The sequence below is a fragment of the Chiloscyllium plagiosum genome, chromosome 7 (genome assembly GCF_004010195.1).
Source record: "Chiloscyllium plagiosum isolate BGI_BamShark_2017 chromosome 7, ASM401019v2, whole genome shotgun sequence".
Taxonomy (NCBI): Eukaryota; Metazoa; Chordata; class Chondrichthyes; order Orectolobiformes; family Hemiscylliidae; genus Chiloscyllium; species Chiloscyllium plagiosum.
In genome coordinates, this window is record NC_057716.1 from 80,726,297 (window position 1) to 80,744,500 (window position 18,204).

The 18,204-nt window shown below is 39.3% G+C and overlaps 1 protein-coding gene across 3 annotated transcripts in view; it reads left to right on the forward strand.

Annotated features, from left to right (window-relative positions):
- LOC122551728 (rho GTPase-activating protein 15-like) overlaps window positions 1–18,204 on the forward strand; it is a 737,256-nt gene that overhangs the window by 71,647 nt on the left and 647,405 nt on the right. For all 3 annotated transcript variants that reach the window (XM_043694095.1, XM_043694097.1, XM_043694098.1), the window contains exon 3: window positions 13,181–13,363. In XM_043694095.1, the coding sequence (XP_043550030.1) occupies window positions 13,181–13,363 (183 nt within the window). The remainder of the gene's footprint in view (window positions 1–13,180; window positions 13,364–18,204) is intronic.

The following is an 18,204-nucleotide window of genomic DNA, read 5'->3' on the forward strand; positions in this document are numbered from 1 at the left end:
TCTCAGTCCCAACCCTCGGACTCAGCACCGCCTTCTTGACCTGTAATCTTCTTCCCGACCTCTCCGCCCCCACCCCCTCTCCGGCCTATCACTCTCACCTTAACCTCCTTCCACCTATCGCATTCCCAACGCCACTCTCCCAAGTACCCCCTCCCTACCTTTTATCTTAGCCTGCTTGGCACACTTTCCTCATTCCTGAAGAAGGGCTTATGCCCGAAACGTCGATTCTCCTGCTCCTTGGATGCTGCCTGACCTGCTGTGCTTTTCCAGCAACACATTTTTCAGCTTTTTTCACCTATTGTCTTGCTGGAACAAGGGTTCAAATTATTGAAATTATGGGCCCACATTCTCACACTCAAACAGCATTGAGAACATGCTCAATGCCTTGCTGCTATAAGCATTGTAGAGATGTCCCTGCCTGTGACTGGGATTGGGCATTGGCTTCATCGCTGGATTGGATAATACTGGACTAACTAACAGTTTTAGTATTGAAATCTTCAAGGATGACGGAAAATGAAATAAATACAGGCAGTGCTGCAGAGACTCAGCAGGTCTGGCTACTTCTGTGGAAAGAGAAAAACAGTTGACATTTCGAATCTGAAATGACGTCTTTAAAACTGGAGCATTATTTTGGTTTGACTATCAGGGTTAGTGCAGAAGTGCCCTAATGAGATGAGTATTCAGCAGTTTGCAAAGCTAGGCACTAATGGCTTTTGTATCAGAAGCTCCAATTCCTCTAGGGGTGAACTTGGACTTAGGAGTCAGTCTGAAAGGATGATAAAATATTTACAGCTTCCTGGTTCTTAAATGGCAAAGATGGAACAGCCTTAAGTTGCAGCTGTTGTCTTTTTGGTGTTTTTTTTTTGAAAACCGCAAGTTTGAATAAAAAGGACAGCTGAAACCACAGTTATCTCACCATTTGGCCGTTCCCTTCCAAATATGGTGTTGGTCTTTCTTCATTAGCCACATCCTGTTGTATCACTTTCAGCCATTCCACCTGTAACCCCCAAACCCAGGTGGATTAAGACCATTACTATTCATGATATTGAAAAAATAATCAAGCCTGGAATGCAGTTTAGGATGGTTTCACAATAATTCTTAAACTGAAATAAGTCTCATTATTGTTCTGACACAGTGTGATTTCCACAAATGTGTTCTGTCTGGCATGGTCCAATCAAGGGGGCTGTCCCCCACTCAGGACAATTTCAGTTGGGAGTATTTTGGAGGCTTAAGATTGTCTGTGTTAGTGTTGCAAAGTTCTCCAGATCCAGACAGATGATATGGGGAGAAAGCAGGAGCAGGATACTGAATTGGATGATCAGCCATGATCATATTAAAAGGAAGAGCAAACTTGAAGGGCCAAAGAGACCTACTCCTGCTACTATATTCTATATTTCCTTGGCAGCCATCTTAGTCAGGCTAAAGAAGGGCTTATGCCCGAAACGTCGATTCTCCTGTTCCCTGGATGCTGCCTGACCTGCTGCGCTTTTCCAGCAACACATTTTCAGCAGCCATCTTAGTCATCCAAGCTTCCATTTTAAAAAAAGGACAAGTCCAGAAGCTTCTACAGGAGCACAGGCAGTGTTTGAAGTTATAAATATAACATGCTTTCCCTGTGCTTGAAATCAACACTAATGTTGTTGTGAAGCTGACCACTATTGGTAATTTCTTCAGATTTGTTGATACATCTTTTTTGAGAGAATCTCAACTATCTCAGAGGTTGAAGACAAAATAAGAAGTTATTTCTTTTATGTATGTATTTTTAAAATTTGCTCATTTGAGATTTGTCAGCATTCATAAAAGCTTTTCATTTACAGTTTAGTAAGTGCAGGGATCTATCTGAAATGCATCAAGCAAACTGTCTAATGCCAAAGCTTCTCGCATTTAAATGCTGGTCAGAGCAAGTATCAGACATGGTGTCCCTACAGCAATGAACAAATTCCTTCCACTTACAATAATCATCTCTTTAAAAAATATGTGGTGTTTCATGATTAATTACTTTAAGAGCTCTGATTCAGCACATTATGGAAAGAATGCCGCTAAAATAATTGAATTGCATTTTACTTAGTACAGCTCAGGGAACAGAAAGAAAGGAGGTCAAATTATAAAACGGGATGGAGATCAGTAATTTAATCTCGATTGTTTTCTGTCGCCTGAATAAATCTGAATTAGTTTAGATTGTGTTATGGAAATCCACATGTCACTTTATGATTATGTTGTAGTTGCTATCTGTTTTGTCAATTAGCTAGTCCTCACTTGAGGTTTTGTATTTACATAAACAAATTACATTGAGCCTGCAACACTGAATCAAGATATTCAATCCAATGCTGCTCTTTATGTTCCACATAAGCCTTTGTCTACACTTTTTACATCAAACCATACTGCTTAACACTCAGTTCCTTTGTTCTTAATGCTCACTGGTTTTAACTCAATTTAAGCTATGGCTTGAAATCTTATGATGGCAACAGGGTGGGGTGCTAATTTGGCAGAGGAGCCATTGCGAGACACATATTTTCTCCTTTGCAGAAGGTCCATTTAAATATAAGCCAACCAGGAATTTGAGAACCTGATGGCTAGCCTTGCCCTGGCAACAGGAGGTGGAGGTCCCAGCTATCAAAAGCTGTTGCCAATCAAAAGTTAGTAGCTCTTTTGTTCAGCAGTGTTATCAAGGAGGCAGTGTCTTCTCCAAAATGTCATCAACTAAAGGGCTAGGAGTAAGGGGTGACACTGATCATTGTTGTCATGGTTTCCCGGTGTGGCTGCAAGAGGTAGAAGGGAGTGGGTATATGGGGTATTGGTAGCAAAAGCAAAGAGTGGCTCTCTGACAGCTCTCTGCCCTCACCCCCACAACACCCCCCTCTCCTACCCCCCAACTTACTGATACCATAGCCCTCAATTAAACACTGAGTGCCTTTGAAGGAGGAACACAACCTACCCCCAACCCAAGCCACCCTCCCACAACCCCACACCTCCCAACCCTCACCAGTCCCCCCACCCACCCCACTTTCCTCCCAGGAGTAGCTTGCCTAGCTTTTACTGGGGCTGTCTGGGGCCACACTGCTAGGCTAATGGTAGTGACAACAGGCTGAAACGTGTAGGTATCAAAGGTCTTAATGGGTGGTATGACGGTCCTTTTCAGTGTGCAGGGAGTTGATGATGCAAAATAATTTGGCCTGATTCAATGCTTTCCCTACCTCCAAACATGCCACTACTGGGGCAGAATATTGTACTTTGTGATAGTCTTTATGGAAAATAATTCCCCATTCTCACTACTCCTAGAGTATAGAAATTTCTTCCGAATTCACAGTTGCATTTATTGATGGCTACCTTATAATGTAGAGTGAGCAATTTTGACATATGTTGTCACATTCCACCAACTCAGTTTTTTTGTGAGTATTGCTACCAGCAGAGATCAGGAAACTGTGTGAAGATTCACTTGTCACTGTTGCTGTGTCAGACATTTCTAATTAAGAAATACATTGTGTTTCTATTGAGAAGTCTGACACAAAGACAGAAGCAATATATTGTAGTTGCTAGAACTGAAATAATAATGGAAATGCCAGAAAAACTCAGTGGGTCAGTCCGGAGACATAAACCAAATTAATATCATACTTCACAGATCAATGGTCTTTCCTCAGACTGGAAAAAGTTAGAAGTGCTGATCTGTTAAGAAAGTGAAATAGTAAAGTCACCATAGTCTTTCTCTCCCATTACAGAGAGAGTGAGATGCCTGGTGGTGGTTTGACCTGAGGGTCACCATGCCTCAGGCAAGTGATGAGGTTGAAAGGTGTAACTTTCATGGTAATCTCAACTAGTGCAGGAATTGAACCTCTGTTGTTACCATTACTTTGGCCTTATAAATCAGCTGTCCAGCCAACTGAGCTAAACACCCCCTGTTTAATAAAACACCAAAGTAGGGGAAGGGAGATAGGGAAAGAGGGTGATACGGTGATATGCAGGAAGGATTCAATGACAATGCGATATTTCTGCACTGCATTAGGAGGTTGAAATAAAAATGGGTAAACAGAATCATCACCAAATGCTGTCATCCTTAAAAACGGAGATCAGAAGTTATGTTCAGAAATTCAGAGAATCACACAATCGTTATGGCACAGGAAGGCATTCGGTCCATTGTGCCTACACTGGCTCTTCAAAGCATTATGAGTGCCAATCTCCTGTTTTTCCCCCAGATCCTTGGAAATTATTTTTCTCCCAATAACCTTCAATGCCCTCTCAAATTTCACAATTGAACCAGCCTCTAGCACATTTCCAGGAAAGCATTGCATACCCCAATGACTCACGGTATGTAAAAGTTTCACTTTTACTTCTTTTACTCATCATTTTATATTGATGCCTTTTTGTTCTTGTCCTTCTACAAGGAGGAACGGCTTCTTCCCATCTACTCTATCCAGCCCATTCATGATTGAAAACCTCCTTCAATACTCCCCTCCTCCTTCTTTTCACATGACTGAAGTTTCTCATTCCTGGAACCATTGGAAACTGCTGCCTCACTCTCTCCAACGCAGTCACACCATTCCTATAATGTGGTAACTACTATTTTAGACAATCCTCTAACTGACATCTGACAGATGGCTCATACAAGTTCATCATCACCTCCTTGCTCTTGTATTCTTAGTCCCTATCAATAAAGCTGAGGACATTGTAAACTTTATTAACTACTCTCCCCACCTGTTCTGCCATCTTCGATGATCTGCACACATATGCACTCAGGTCCCTCTGCTCTGCACCCCTATAGAATTTACCTCTATTTTGTATTGTCTTTCAATGTTCCTCCTATTAAAGTTCATCAACTCACCCTTCTCTGCATTAGCATTCATCTGCCATCTATCCACCCACCTCAATGTTCTATAAATGACATTTTTCTTTATTGAAAGAATGTGGGAGGCTGTCAAGTATCAAGTTGAAACATGAGGTGCTACTTTCTTGCTTATGTTGGATAAGTGTGGGCAACAAAGAGCAGGGAGCCTCAGAGATAGAAAGAGGTGGAGGATTAAAATGACGAGGTGGAAGCTCAGGGGAATGCTTGCAAGCTGAATAGAGACAGCCACTCAATCTGTATGTGGTCTCTCCAATGTAGCAGGCACTGCATCACAAACATCAAACAGAATTTGCTAAATTGGAAGAAGTATAGATAAGTCTGGAAGAAATATTTGCCATCCTAGGTAGTGGGACAGGAGGAAGTTAATTGACACATATTACCTCTCCAGCTGTAGTGTGGCAATGTGCTGTGGGAATTGGAGGAGCAATCACGAGGGATTGAACAGTCAGTCGGCGTGTCAAGGAGAGAACGCTTGAAAGGAAGGAAAAAGTGTGTTTGATGGTGGCAATATGTTGGAGGAGGAAGAAATGGATGGAGGATGGTTTGTTTAATGTAGAGACTGATAGGTTGAATGTGAAAAATAAGGAGGACCATATTGTGGTTCTGAGTGGTATGGAATGGATTGTGAGGAGAACTGCAGGAAATGGAACAGAAATGGTCACATGGGTATGTGGAATGCTTGGTTGAAGAAACTGGTCAAATGGTTTGGTGTGCAAGATGGCATGGTCAGAAGAGATATAATTCAGCCACAGAAACAATGAGAATGTGTTACAGGAAGTGAAGTGTTAGGACGTACAGCAGGGGTAGCTGTGATTATCTATGGGACATTAGGCAATAGCCGATTTCCAGAAATTCAGACAGACAAGTGAAGGAAAGGAAGGAAAGACTCAGAAAAGGATCATGTGAACTTGAGGAAAGTTGAACTTGGAAAATGCAAATAAAATTGATGAAATTTTCCACTTCTGGGTGACAGCACTGATAACGTCATAAATGCACCAGGAAAAGCCATAAAGAGGGGAACCTGAGTGGCAATCAAGTAAGAAATATTTCACTATGTCAGGCAACTCAATACAGTTCCCATAGCAACACTTCTTATTTGGAAGAAATGAATGATGTCAAAGGAGACATTGGTCAATGTGAGAACATGCTCTTGCAGCCAGATGAGGGTATGATTATTTTGATTTACTAATAGTTAATATTCAATGTGGGCATTTTTAAGCCTACTTGCATAACAGAATTTGTGTTGATTAAAGGTTACATAAATCATTTTTACTGTTTATGAATTCATTTAACAACTGTTCAAGATTTTTATTAAAAGCATTAATTAAAAATGCTGTGAATGCAAGTTTTGAGTTTTAAGTGAGGAAAATACTCTCTTTTTGTAGCCTACCACTCCCTCTTCTGGCTACTCAGAGTCAAACCTTTAGGTTGCAGTTGTGGTCGTACAGAGCCACCTCCTGGTTATGATTAGTATAGCAAGCAGAAGAGATATTTTGTGATTGAAATCGACTTGCATTGGTTTTTTGAAATAAAACCAGCACAATACTGATAAACACATCTTCAAGTTGCGTAGGCAAACAGACCACAATTAAAATTGTTCAGCCCAGTTTTTATACATCATGGACAGTTCCTTAAAGACATCAGGCTGCTTGAACATACTAATTAGGGCTTAATACTTGTTTAAGATTCCTCAGACAAACTTACAGTTGAGTTGAAAAGGTTGGGCCAGCAATAAAAGAGAATTCAAAGATACACATATTTTCACCAAACATTCCTGTTCAGTCAAGTAGAGTAAGAATATTCCAATAACTCCCTACTCAAAATAACGTGCCTTAGGGTTTAGTTCCAGGCTATGTATTTTACACCAACTTCAATGTGTGAGCTACCTCTGGAGGTACAACCATTCCAGTAAAATGATTTTAGGTCCAAAAGCCCATTCAAATAAACATGCCTGCATTTTGAAGCCTGAAAATACGTTGAATTTCTACATCAGCATTTTCACCTGCTGGTGATGCAGAGAGAAAAAAAAGAAGTGGGTGAAGGAATATCTGTTTCTTGTCAACTGGTAAAGTTTTCCCAAAGAGTCTTTAATTAGGAAAAGGACTTTTTCCAAACCAGTTAGAAGGCTGGAATGAGTGTAACCCATCACAATTCACTCCAATAAAGCTTTTGCAACTTTTCAGTCACTTTTTTTCCAAAAAATGTACTTCATTCATAAAATTTGGTTCCTAAAACATTGCAAAACATTTGAATTGAATATTACAGAATTGGCAAGAAAATTCTCTTTGTCCCAATACAGCATGTACCATTTGTAGATGATTACCGTATAATTACCGTACACAATTGTAATTGTGTTTATATTTAAAAAATACCTTTTATTCCAGGTATGTAGAATGAGCTAAGACATTTCAATTCAGAAATTACAAAATGTTCAGTAGATTTACTATTTCCCTCTATACACCAATCTGAGGTGGCTCAATACATTCCCAACACTTGAGTCAAAACGTGCAGTTATTCATAAGGTACACAGCATGAGTGACAGTACTGTTTCCAGCTTTTCCACTGCTGAAAGTTTCTAGGCAGTGAACTTACCCCATTATACCTCTGCTGCCTCTTTAATGCATGCCTCAGGACATGGAATATATCAGTCTGCAACATTCATTTGAAGACAATTCCTGGCACTTGAATATCAGCAGATTTTGGATAAGCAAAAGCACATTTTCCTATCTTGATGGTTCTCTGGCCACAGCTGATGTTTGTCTCTCTGTGCATCCCAGTGGAGCACAGAGTCCTGCAGCATGGAGTTGCGTGATATGAACCTCAACTAAAAGTCACTGCATATCCCTCCTGATCTTCTTTATGAAGGGGCAATCCACAACAAGGTTGACAGCAATCTCTTCCCCACCACAGCCACCTTGAGGGAATAACATGGAGGGATTCAGATACCAAGCTGATAATATCATCCATGCATACACAGACACATTCTATAAATGGAGGTCATATCATAGCTATTTAATATCACAGGGTCATCTGTGAATTCACAGACTCTAGCATTCATTTTTGATGTCCATCTCTCACAAATTTATGTTATTTCCAAAGAAGAAATCCAGAACTTCTTTGGTCAGGTTGTATACTCACACTAGATCAAAAGTATGGCTTTATTCACACTTGATGAAGCACTCAAAATTTGGGAATGTTTTAAAGGCAAATAAAACTTGGAGAACATTAAATACTAATAAAAGTTGTCAGGACAGAAACTTGTTTATTCTTGACCATCGAGATTTCTGCAAAATAATAAGGCTCATGATTAAATTGTAGTTTTTGCTGATAAGTCATGGCTAATACGGTAATCATCTATTAAGTTGTACATAAGGAAGTCATGGCATATCTCTTTACCCCAAATTGCTGAATGATTTGAGAAATAATAACGGTACTTGCCGTTAATTTGCTTTTTTTTGTTCATGTACAAGTCTATGTTCATTTCTCGGGGGCTTTGTGACATGATCAATCGAGATACATAATTAGCAGAGATGTTTATGGCAATTTCCACTTTTCCATCTTAATTTCTTTGACATTGGAGGAAAGACGATTCTTGCTGGATGTTTTCATAAATGTTACAACTTCGTTTTTGAGAACGTAACCACAGTCGGTTCTGATATAATGTGATAGTTTCATTCTCGTGTAATCTTGCGTTATAAAAAAATCGTGCAGTGGCTACATCAGTTAAACTAATGTGGCTGGAATTGTGTTATAGCCAAAACAGGTAAGGAAAGTTCACATTCTATAAATAACGGATGAAATTCTTCTTTCACATTAAAGCCAATTTGCGTTGAAGAAATATGATTATAACAGAACCAACTGTATATACTGACTGTATATATTTGTATAAATATACATAGCTTGACCCTTTCCCCTCCAAATTTGGATTCCCATAAAACCTATATAGAATGATCACTGGCTATTAGGCTCACTAAACTGACTCAATGATTGTGGAGATCAAATATGATGCTAACCCACTAGCAATATGCAGGTGGAATTTACAGTTCCGCTAGTTATTAATTCAGCCACTGGCAAAATGTTTTGAGCAAAAATCCTGTGTCTCACAAAGTCTTTATTGTCATCCAGGTTGTTAGTCTTTAATTCTGATTAGTTTTGTTGGTGGTAAAAAGAACATTTTGTTTTAGTGACACTTAAAGCCAGTAGCAAAATACACTGCTCCTGAAAATTATTAAATTTGAGTCCTGTCAAAATACATAGGTATTTGCAATTGTTACTAGCACAAAGATTCAACTTTTGACCTCTTATTGGAACTACAGTATGAAATCTGTGGTTTGAAATGCATTGATTTTATTCTTTGCTGCATTTGTACTAACCAACTATTTGCATGTCAATAACTACACTTCTGTGCAATAATCAAGTTGTTTCACTGAAAACAAAAATGATATTAATTAGCTTTTTGGTGTCGGATAGGATGTCCATTATTTACTCTCATAGTAAAATGCAATTTAAAAGTTGTAAAAGTTGATAATTTTTAGAAACATTGTGCAAGATATGGGCGGCATGGTGGCACAGTGGCACAGTGGTTAGCACTGCTGCCTCACAGCGCCAGAGACCCGGGTTCAATTCCCGCCTCAGGCGACTCTCTGTATGTTCTCCCCGTGTCTGCGTGGGTTTGCTCCAGTTTCCTCCCACAATCCAAAAATGTGCAGGTTAGGTGAATTGGCCATGCTAAGTTCCTCGTAGTGTTAGGTGTAGGGGAATGGGTCTGGGTGGGTTGCGCTTCGGCGGGTTGGTGTGGACTTGTTGGGCCGAAAGGCCTGTTTCCACACTGTAAGTAAGTAATCTAATCTAAAGATGTTGATATCAGCTGATTATCTTGATGAAAAAATGCCATGACGTTTTGGCAGGATGTGCTGCAGCAAGTTTATATAGCAGCAGATATTACAGCAGCATTAATGTAAATTTTCTCAATGCAGCTTTTATATTATTATCTTCATTTGAATTAAAGATGAGGTAAAATGTTACATTTGTTGACTTGATGAATCCTGTTTGTGCTCATGATGTCAAGCTGCTGTCCTTTCAGATTTGATGATGCGGAATAGAAATGTCAAGCAATTTAGTTTTAAATATCTCTGAGAGTCATACTCTCATTTTGAATGAATGCAAAGTAGTTTCTGTTTCTTAATGGTGCAAACTGTAATTTGACTGAAATTGCCCAAATGTGACATTATATAATTGCCATGCAATAGAAATGAAAGCAAAACAGGATTTAAAATGGTAACATCTAATCTTCATTCTTAATTTCTGTTGTCAACTCTTTGTTATTTTCAAAATGTAATCATCATGCATTCCCGGAGCCCTGCCTTTTTTAGCTAGGAAGTGGTGTGGAGTCAGTCTATAACATAACTTTACACAGCATCCTCTAAATCAAAATCAGAAATGAGCTTTGCCAAAATGTTATTAATACTGTCAATGCAAACTATAAATATTGACAGATAGCAATAGATTTTTGCGAGCTAATATCAAGAGTAATGAAACAGAGGTGGGTAAATGGTACTCAGTTACAAACCAATCATGACATAACAGAATAATGGAGCACATGCGATGGTCCACCATAATTCCTAACTTAACATTGTTATTGCGTTGCTGAAAAGTGTGACTTTATGTAAAACAAAGTTAAGCAAATGAGACTTGCACACTATAACTAATATAAAAGTTGTCATTTGAATCTGCCAGACTTCTCTCATCAGAAAGCCAATTGAAACATTATGCCACATAAGTTGAAATAGTATACTGTAGTTCCTAAATTACATCTTATATTTCTGCATTGGTCACTGAAGTAACTTTCCAAATAACATAAGTTTAAGATATAAAAGAATTATGCTGTCCTCCCACCTGTCTCTCCCTCCCGTCCCCTTTCCTTGCCTCCTGCTCCTCTGCCTTCTCAATCGTAACCTCTCGCACTTTCCACCCACTGCCCTGACCTTTCTATTTACCGACCTTCTCGCTTGCTGGTTCTCCCAGTCTCTGACCCTTACACTCAAAGCTTCTCTCACGAACCCTGTCATTTGCCGACCCTCCCATTCACTGCCTCTCAATGCATTTCAATCTCTGACCATTAGACTCAGCACCTCCTTTTTGCTGCTTCCCTTTCCTTTCCACTTGCCACTTGTTTCCGAAGTACACGCGTGAGCAAGGGCTTAGGAGAGAAGCAATGAGGGGGAGGAAGTGAAGGAGTAAGAGTAATTGTGAACGGAGTGTCAGGGAAGAAAGAAGCTACCAGGAGAAGTGGCAAGTGAGGGGAATGACTAGCAAGTGGGAAAGTCATCGAGGATAATGATGACTCGGAGCATTGGTGAACAGGGGAGAGAAAATTAATGGATGGGGCTCAGCCAATGTGAAAGGTTAAGTGGGGACCACAGAAAAAAATTGCTCATGCGATAGATTTCACAAAAGTGTGCTGCAGAATTTGAAGGTAAATCATTGTTGCTTTAAGTTTAATCAAACAGCTCTCCCTTATCCAAAGTTGTTTCAGTTGCTACATTGCCCCTGGCATAAAAGAATGAAAAAGCTCAAATCCCTGCACCAGTGTGCATACATGTCCTATTATGTCTGTGATGTTAAAGCAGAAGAAGGCTAAATTAGAAAACTTATGTTGGGGCTTACTGCACTGCCATTATTTTGTTCGTCTGGTATAAGTTGCATATATATGCCAATATCTACAGTACGGGTGTGGATTGAGAATCAGTAAATCAGGATTAGAAATAGCAGGAAAATGTTTGAGATGGTAAGCTGTTACTAGTGCAGTAAATTGGGAGGACCACTTATCTGTAAATTAATATCAGCCAAATTTTCAAAACTTTAGTTTTATGTCTAACAGATGAAAAGCAAATAAATTATTTAGTTATTAGTTAAAACAGGAGCAAAGAATCGCAGCTGCAGAAAACCTGAAATAAAAACAAAAAGTGCAGGGAAAACTCAGCAGCTACTGGCAGCATCTGTGACAAGAGAAAGAGAGTAAATGGTTTGAGTCTAAATAACATTTTCTATCTTTGTGTTATCTGCCCTCAGTTACTTCACTAATGTATAAAGTCAACAGTTGTGGTCCCAACATTTGGTTTGATTTGGAACTGAACTTGAGAGAATATGGAGGTTTCAGTTTAGTGTCTGGTCACTACTGGGTAAAGAAGACGAACATTATAGTTGAAACATTAACTTTTTTTTAATCCACAGATGCTGCCGGGCATGCTGAGTTTTCCCGGCACTTTCAGGTTTTACCTAATCATTGAGGGGTTTGTGTTCCTGCCTTTTCAGAAATTCCTACACTCAGCATTTGCTGGTGATGCAATCACTCCAGGTTCAGGGAAAGGTTCTGATTGCTTTTGATCTGAAGCATTCAAACGTTCCCCCTTCTAATATTCAGCACATTAGAGTCATAGAGATGTACAGCATGGAAACAGATCCTTCAGTCCAACTCATCCACACTGACCAGATATACTAAATTAATCCAGCCCTATTTGCCATCATTTAGCCCATATTTCTCTAAACTCTTCCTATTCATATATTCATTCAGATGCCTTTTAAATGTTGTAGTTGTATAACCTCTATCACCTCCTCTGGTAGCTCATTCCATACACACACCACAATCTGCATGAAAGAGGTGCCCCTAGGTTCCTCTTAAATCTTTGCCCTCTCACCGTAAACCTGTGCCCTCTGGTTTTGGACTCTCCTGCCCTGGGGAAAAAAAGACCTTGGCTAGTCACCCTATCCATACTCCTTATGATTTAATAAACCTATAAGGTCACCTTTCAGCCTCTGACACTCCAGGGAAAATATGCTCAGCCTATTCAGCCTCTCCCTATAACTCAAACTCTCCAACCCCCCTGCATCCTTGTAAATCTTTTCTGAATCCTTTCAAGTTTTTCTGTAGCAGAGAGATCAGAATTGAATGCAATATTCCAAAAGTGGCCTAACTGATGTCCCGTACAGCTGCAACATGATGTCCCAATTCCTATTCTTAAGGCACTGACCAAGGCAAGCATACCAAATGCCTTCTTCACTACCTGACTACCTGCAACTCCACTTTCAAGAAACTTTGAAACTGGACCCAAGGTCACTTCATTCAACACACCCCAGTTAACAAACTCATTATAATGATTAAATTCTGACACAGTGATCATACTGAATGAAGGTAAAAGGAACTTATTAACAGACAGTAAATAAGGTTGCAAAGTATGATTGGCAGTAAGCATACTGAGGCAATATAGATATTCAGATAATAAACATTTTGTGTGAATTAATTTCAGCTTCTAAGCATGAATTCCTTATTTCTTTCCAAAGGTTGGACCAACACCACAACCAAAACCAAATGCCCAGCCAACATCCACCACCGAGCATATTTCCTCATCCCAAGCTAGTCCTTCTGCAGTACAGCGGAGAGTGAAAAGTGCAGCCGCTAACTGTGATCGTCTCAGCCAGACAAAGTCAATGGTTCTCACTGACTCCAGCCCACTCAAATTACCGGTGAGTAGACAATACCACATTTTGACCTGCGGTAAAAATGTGGGAAATGATTGCTGGCAAGCAATTTCAGGTTTTCATTTTGTTGAGTGGTGGGTGAACTATATTTCAAAATGTTTTCTAAATTTTATCCAAATAAACAGCATTCACAAATAAGAATCAAAACGATGATGTCTGGCAATATCGAATGACCTGTAGATATGGACAGCAGCAGATATTGCTGCTTTCATGATTTTTCACATTCTGACTGAAATGTGGGATTTATCAAGAAAGTTGTGTTGGTTTTTCATGAGCTTTTTTAAGTCATGCTTGTCACATACATTGTTATGATGAATTGATTGTTTTTAGAGATGCAGAGCTCCACAGGGTTAAATCTGGCTCCTGCTGATGTATTCAACTATACACTGATCACATTGATCACATTCATTCAGGAATTGCTGTTTATAATTGGTTTCTGCACTGTGTCCATGCATACCGGCTGAAAAAGACTAACAAAATAGAACAGTTCCAAAAAAGTCTGACATGGCTAATGAATAGACCTGAATGTACACCTTAGGATATTTGTAGATCTGGTTCAGTGGATGTATAAATCCAGAATTTGCATCTGGTCACTCACAATTTTAACTGAAGCATAGAAATTAAGTGGTCTGGTAGATAAAAGAGCTACTCTAAGTGAGTTGACACCTTAACCATGACAATAGGATTGTCAATCATATTGCTATTCAGCTTTTTGAATTTTTGTTGTGGATGGTTAAATCTCCATGATATGGGTGGCATCCTGATTTTTAGTGTTTCCTGTACTTTATCCCCTCTGCTGCTTAATACAAATATACAAGGTGCTGGTGAGACCACATCTGGAGTACTGTGAGCAGTTTTAGTTCCCTTATCTGAGGAAAGATATCATTCCATTGGAGGCAGTTCAGAGAAGGTTCACTAGAATGATCCGTGATATGAAGGGACTTGATTTATGAGCAAAGGCTGGGGCTCTATTCATTGAACTTGAGAAGAATGAGAGATACTGGCATTGAAACATATAGGAATCTGAATGAGCTTGACAGAGTAAATGCTGAGAGGATGTTTCACCTCATGGAAACATCTAGGACCAGAGGGCATAATCTCAGAATAAAGGGTTCCCAATTTAAGACTGAGAGAAGGAGGTTCTGGTTCTCTCAGAGGGTTCTGAATCTTTGGAGCTCCTTGCCACAAACAGCTGAGGGGGCAAAGTACTTGTAGAAATTTAAGACTGAGATAGATTTTTGATCAGTGGGGGAATCAAAGATTGTGGGGAAAAGGTAGGAAAGTGGATGTGAGGAGTGTCGGGTCATCCATGCTTCTATTGATTAGCAGAATAGAATTCCTGCTCCTATTTCTATTTTGTATGGTCTTATTCTGATCTGATGGGCCAAGTAACTGATTATCCAGACCAAAGATAGCGAAAGTGTTGTTGTACCTAAAATTGCCAAAACTGAAAGGCTGCTATAGCCAATATTCAATCAAATTTATTGCAGAGGAAACATTTTTAAATACACAAAAGTGGAGGCTTGTGGAAGTGGTGAACACAGGAATTACTAAGAACAGTATGAAGTCTGAAGAATAATTTTCTGAGGTGGTTTGGGACTTATTCCCAAGTAGGTTTTAGACTTAAAACATTATTTTGTGCACTTTCCAGAACCTTGGAACCTGGCATAACTGAATTTCAAGTCAAAAATGGTTCCTTGTGGAATTGTCACAAATACTTTAATGGTTACGCTTTTGTGTCAGTCATTCATTAAACTTGAACTTAGACTTCAATAGGGATTTGTACTGGCGTTTGCTGTTACCTAACTATTGAAAATGCCCAATGACCTCCAGAGAGAATCTGGTACCTTCAGACAGGGCAAGAAAGTATATCTCCTGAAGAAATGTTAGTAAACAGCACTAAGTCTGAATTCGAAATGTTCAGTAAAGTCAATGTCAGTTGTTAAAGAGAGACATTAAAGAGTGAAATTAAAACAAAAAATTGAAAAAGGAAGAAATGAAATTACATAATGAAAAATTATTAGTTGTTACTTTAAATTGCCAACAACCATTAAGCAATAAAGGATTGACACTACACTTTTGTTAAAGTTACTTCTTAATGCTATGAGGTTTTCTTAGTGATAACTAAAATTTACCAGACATTTCGGGCACTTAGTTACCACAAATCAATATCCTGGGGTTGACCATTGACCAGAAACTAAAATGGACCAACCCGATAAAAACTGTTGAAACAAGAGCATGGCAAATCCTGTTGCAAGTAGTGTAATTGCTGATTCCCTAAAGCCTTAACAACATCTACAAGGCCTAGGTGAAGAATATGGTGTTCTTCACTCACCTGAATATGTATAGCTCAAGCTTGACACCATCCAAACTAAAGCGCTCCACTTGATTGGCACCCATCCACTCTTTAAACATTCACTTTCTCCACTATTGATGTACTGTGGCAGCATTATGTATCACTATGCTGTAGCAACTCACCAAGGATTCTTCAACAACACATTCCACTTTTTTAGTATATGTGCAGCCGAAGTGAGCACAAAACAATATGTTCCAAACACACAATCTCTGCCACCCAGAAGGACTAATGCAATTTATGTATGAAACACTATCATGTGCAGGTTCCCCACCCTAGCCACACACAAACCTGACTTGAAACTATTGCACCATTCCTGGGTCACTGGCTCAAAATCTTAGAATTCTCTTTCGACAGTAATGTAAGTGACAGAGCAGTGAGTGATTTTAGTGCACTATTCTTATAGTACTGGAAGCAATGGTTCAGTCCTAGCCAGTGATGTATGGAGTCAGCTATTACGAGGGGGCATAGCTTTAAATTAAGGGGTGGTAGGTATAGGACAGATGTTAGGGGTAGATTCTTTACTCAGCGAGTCATGAGTTCATGGAATGCCCTGCCAGTAGCAGTGGTGGACTCTCCCTCTTTATGGGCATTTAAACGGGCATTGGCTAGGCATATGAAGGATAGTGGGCTAGTGTAGGTTAGGTGGGCTTGGATCGGCGCAACATCGAGGGCCAAAGGGCCTGTACTGCGCTGTATTTTTCTATGTTCTATGTTCTATGTTCTATGACGTCAAAACTCCTGTGAACAAAAAAAACCTTCTTGCTAAAATCCTTCATCTCTAGAACTTTATGGAATAATCTCCTCTGCATCCTCTCAAAAACCCTTATATCCTTCCTGAAGGATTCTAATTAAGATAACTGAATGTAATACTGTAACTATGGCCTAAGTGGAACTTTATTGCAAGTTGCTGGAAGCTGCCGTTCAATTTACACTTTAATAACGGTGGACACCTTTAGCCTCACTGTTATTTTGAGCACATTATCTGGCCCTTGATAAAGGGCTACCACTACCTTTGTATGAAAAATGACAGTAATTGTCAAGGCATTGGCAGAACATTAGAGGATACAGCTCCCTTTATTAAAAATATACGCCAGATTTAACGTGTTAATCTATGACGGAACCCATTTGTAACATGAAGCAACAATAATCTCAACCAGGCATGCATTTAACATTCACAAGACAAACTGGCTCACAATCAAGTCTGACATGGACCCTAAGGCAGGCAAAGCAGAGGTCTGTTAGCTGGAAACAGTCTGCTGATTAAATCATTTTCAATGGAATACTTTTAAGCTGTTTCATAAGTGATAATACTGTCGAGAAAAACTGTAGAACTGAGTTCTGACAACTGGTCACCTTTTCTTTTTTAGTTTCTTAATATTTTCCATAAATGATAGCTTAAAATGGAGAAATGGAGAACGTTTTTTAATGGGCCTGGCAGACTGTATACAGATTCAGATTTACAAATTGTTATAAATGACAATATAATTTATATTTCCCTGTTGCATATATGTTGAAGTTAGTGAATGGTGAGAAAAGGAGATCACATTGAGCACATGAATTGGAAAATCACTTTGTAAAATGATAAAACAGAGGTGGCTCCTGCACTTGACCAGAAACATGGGCTAGATTTGTTCACAGTGAACCATGGTTAAAACAAGAACTGCAGATGCTGGAAACCAGAGTGTAGACTAGAGCAGTGCTGGAAAAGCACAGCAGGTCAGGCAGCATCCGAGGAGCAGGAAAATCGACGTTTCGGGCAAAAATCCTTCATCTCTATATCTTTTCCCAAAACGTCGATTTTCCTGCTCCTCGGATGCTGCCTGACCTGCTGTGGTTTTCCAGCACCGCTCTAGTCTAGAGTCACAGTGTACCATGCTCAGTGTCTTAACTGGGACTGTATACCACTTTTTTTCTCTCTCTCTTGTTGCCTTTTCCCATGTGCTTAGAAATGAAATCTAATTTCCAGCAGAAATTACATTCAAATTAGTGACTGGGGATGCTTTGTATAAGGAAAACCAATCATCAGCTGACAATACTGCATCTATGCACAACCTTTTAAAGAGACATTGGCCAAACAAAAAAGACTGCATCATGATCACAAATTTCTTGACCAGCTCAATAGCAAATAACATACGAATTGGAAACACTAAATTGACATGAGCATTTTGCAAAATTAAATTTCAGTTGTAAATATTTCACATTACATTGATTTAACTTTATTCAAGTATGCATTGTCATTAATTGTTAAGAATAGCTTAGTCACAGAGCTAAGTGTACTGATAGGCCTCATGATTGGCATGCATTGATGATTACATGGGAATTAGAGACACTTTCTTTATTATATCTTCCTCTCATGCAAAGTGGTGAGGACAGAATGAGAGTGGAAGTTAATCGAGTGGCTTGTTACTCCAGAGATGTATAGCTGAATCACAGTGGCTGCTGGTATCTAATTGGCTAGTAGCTTCCAAAG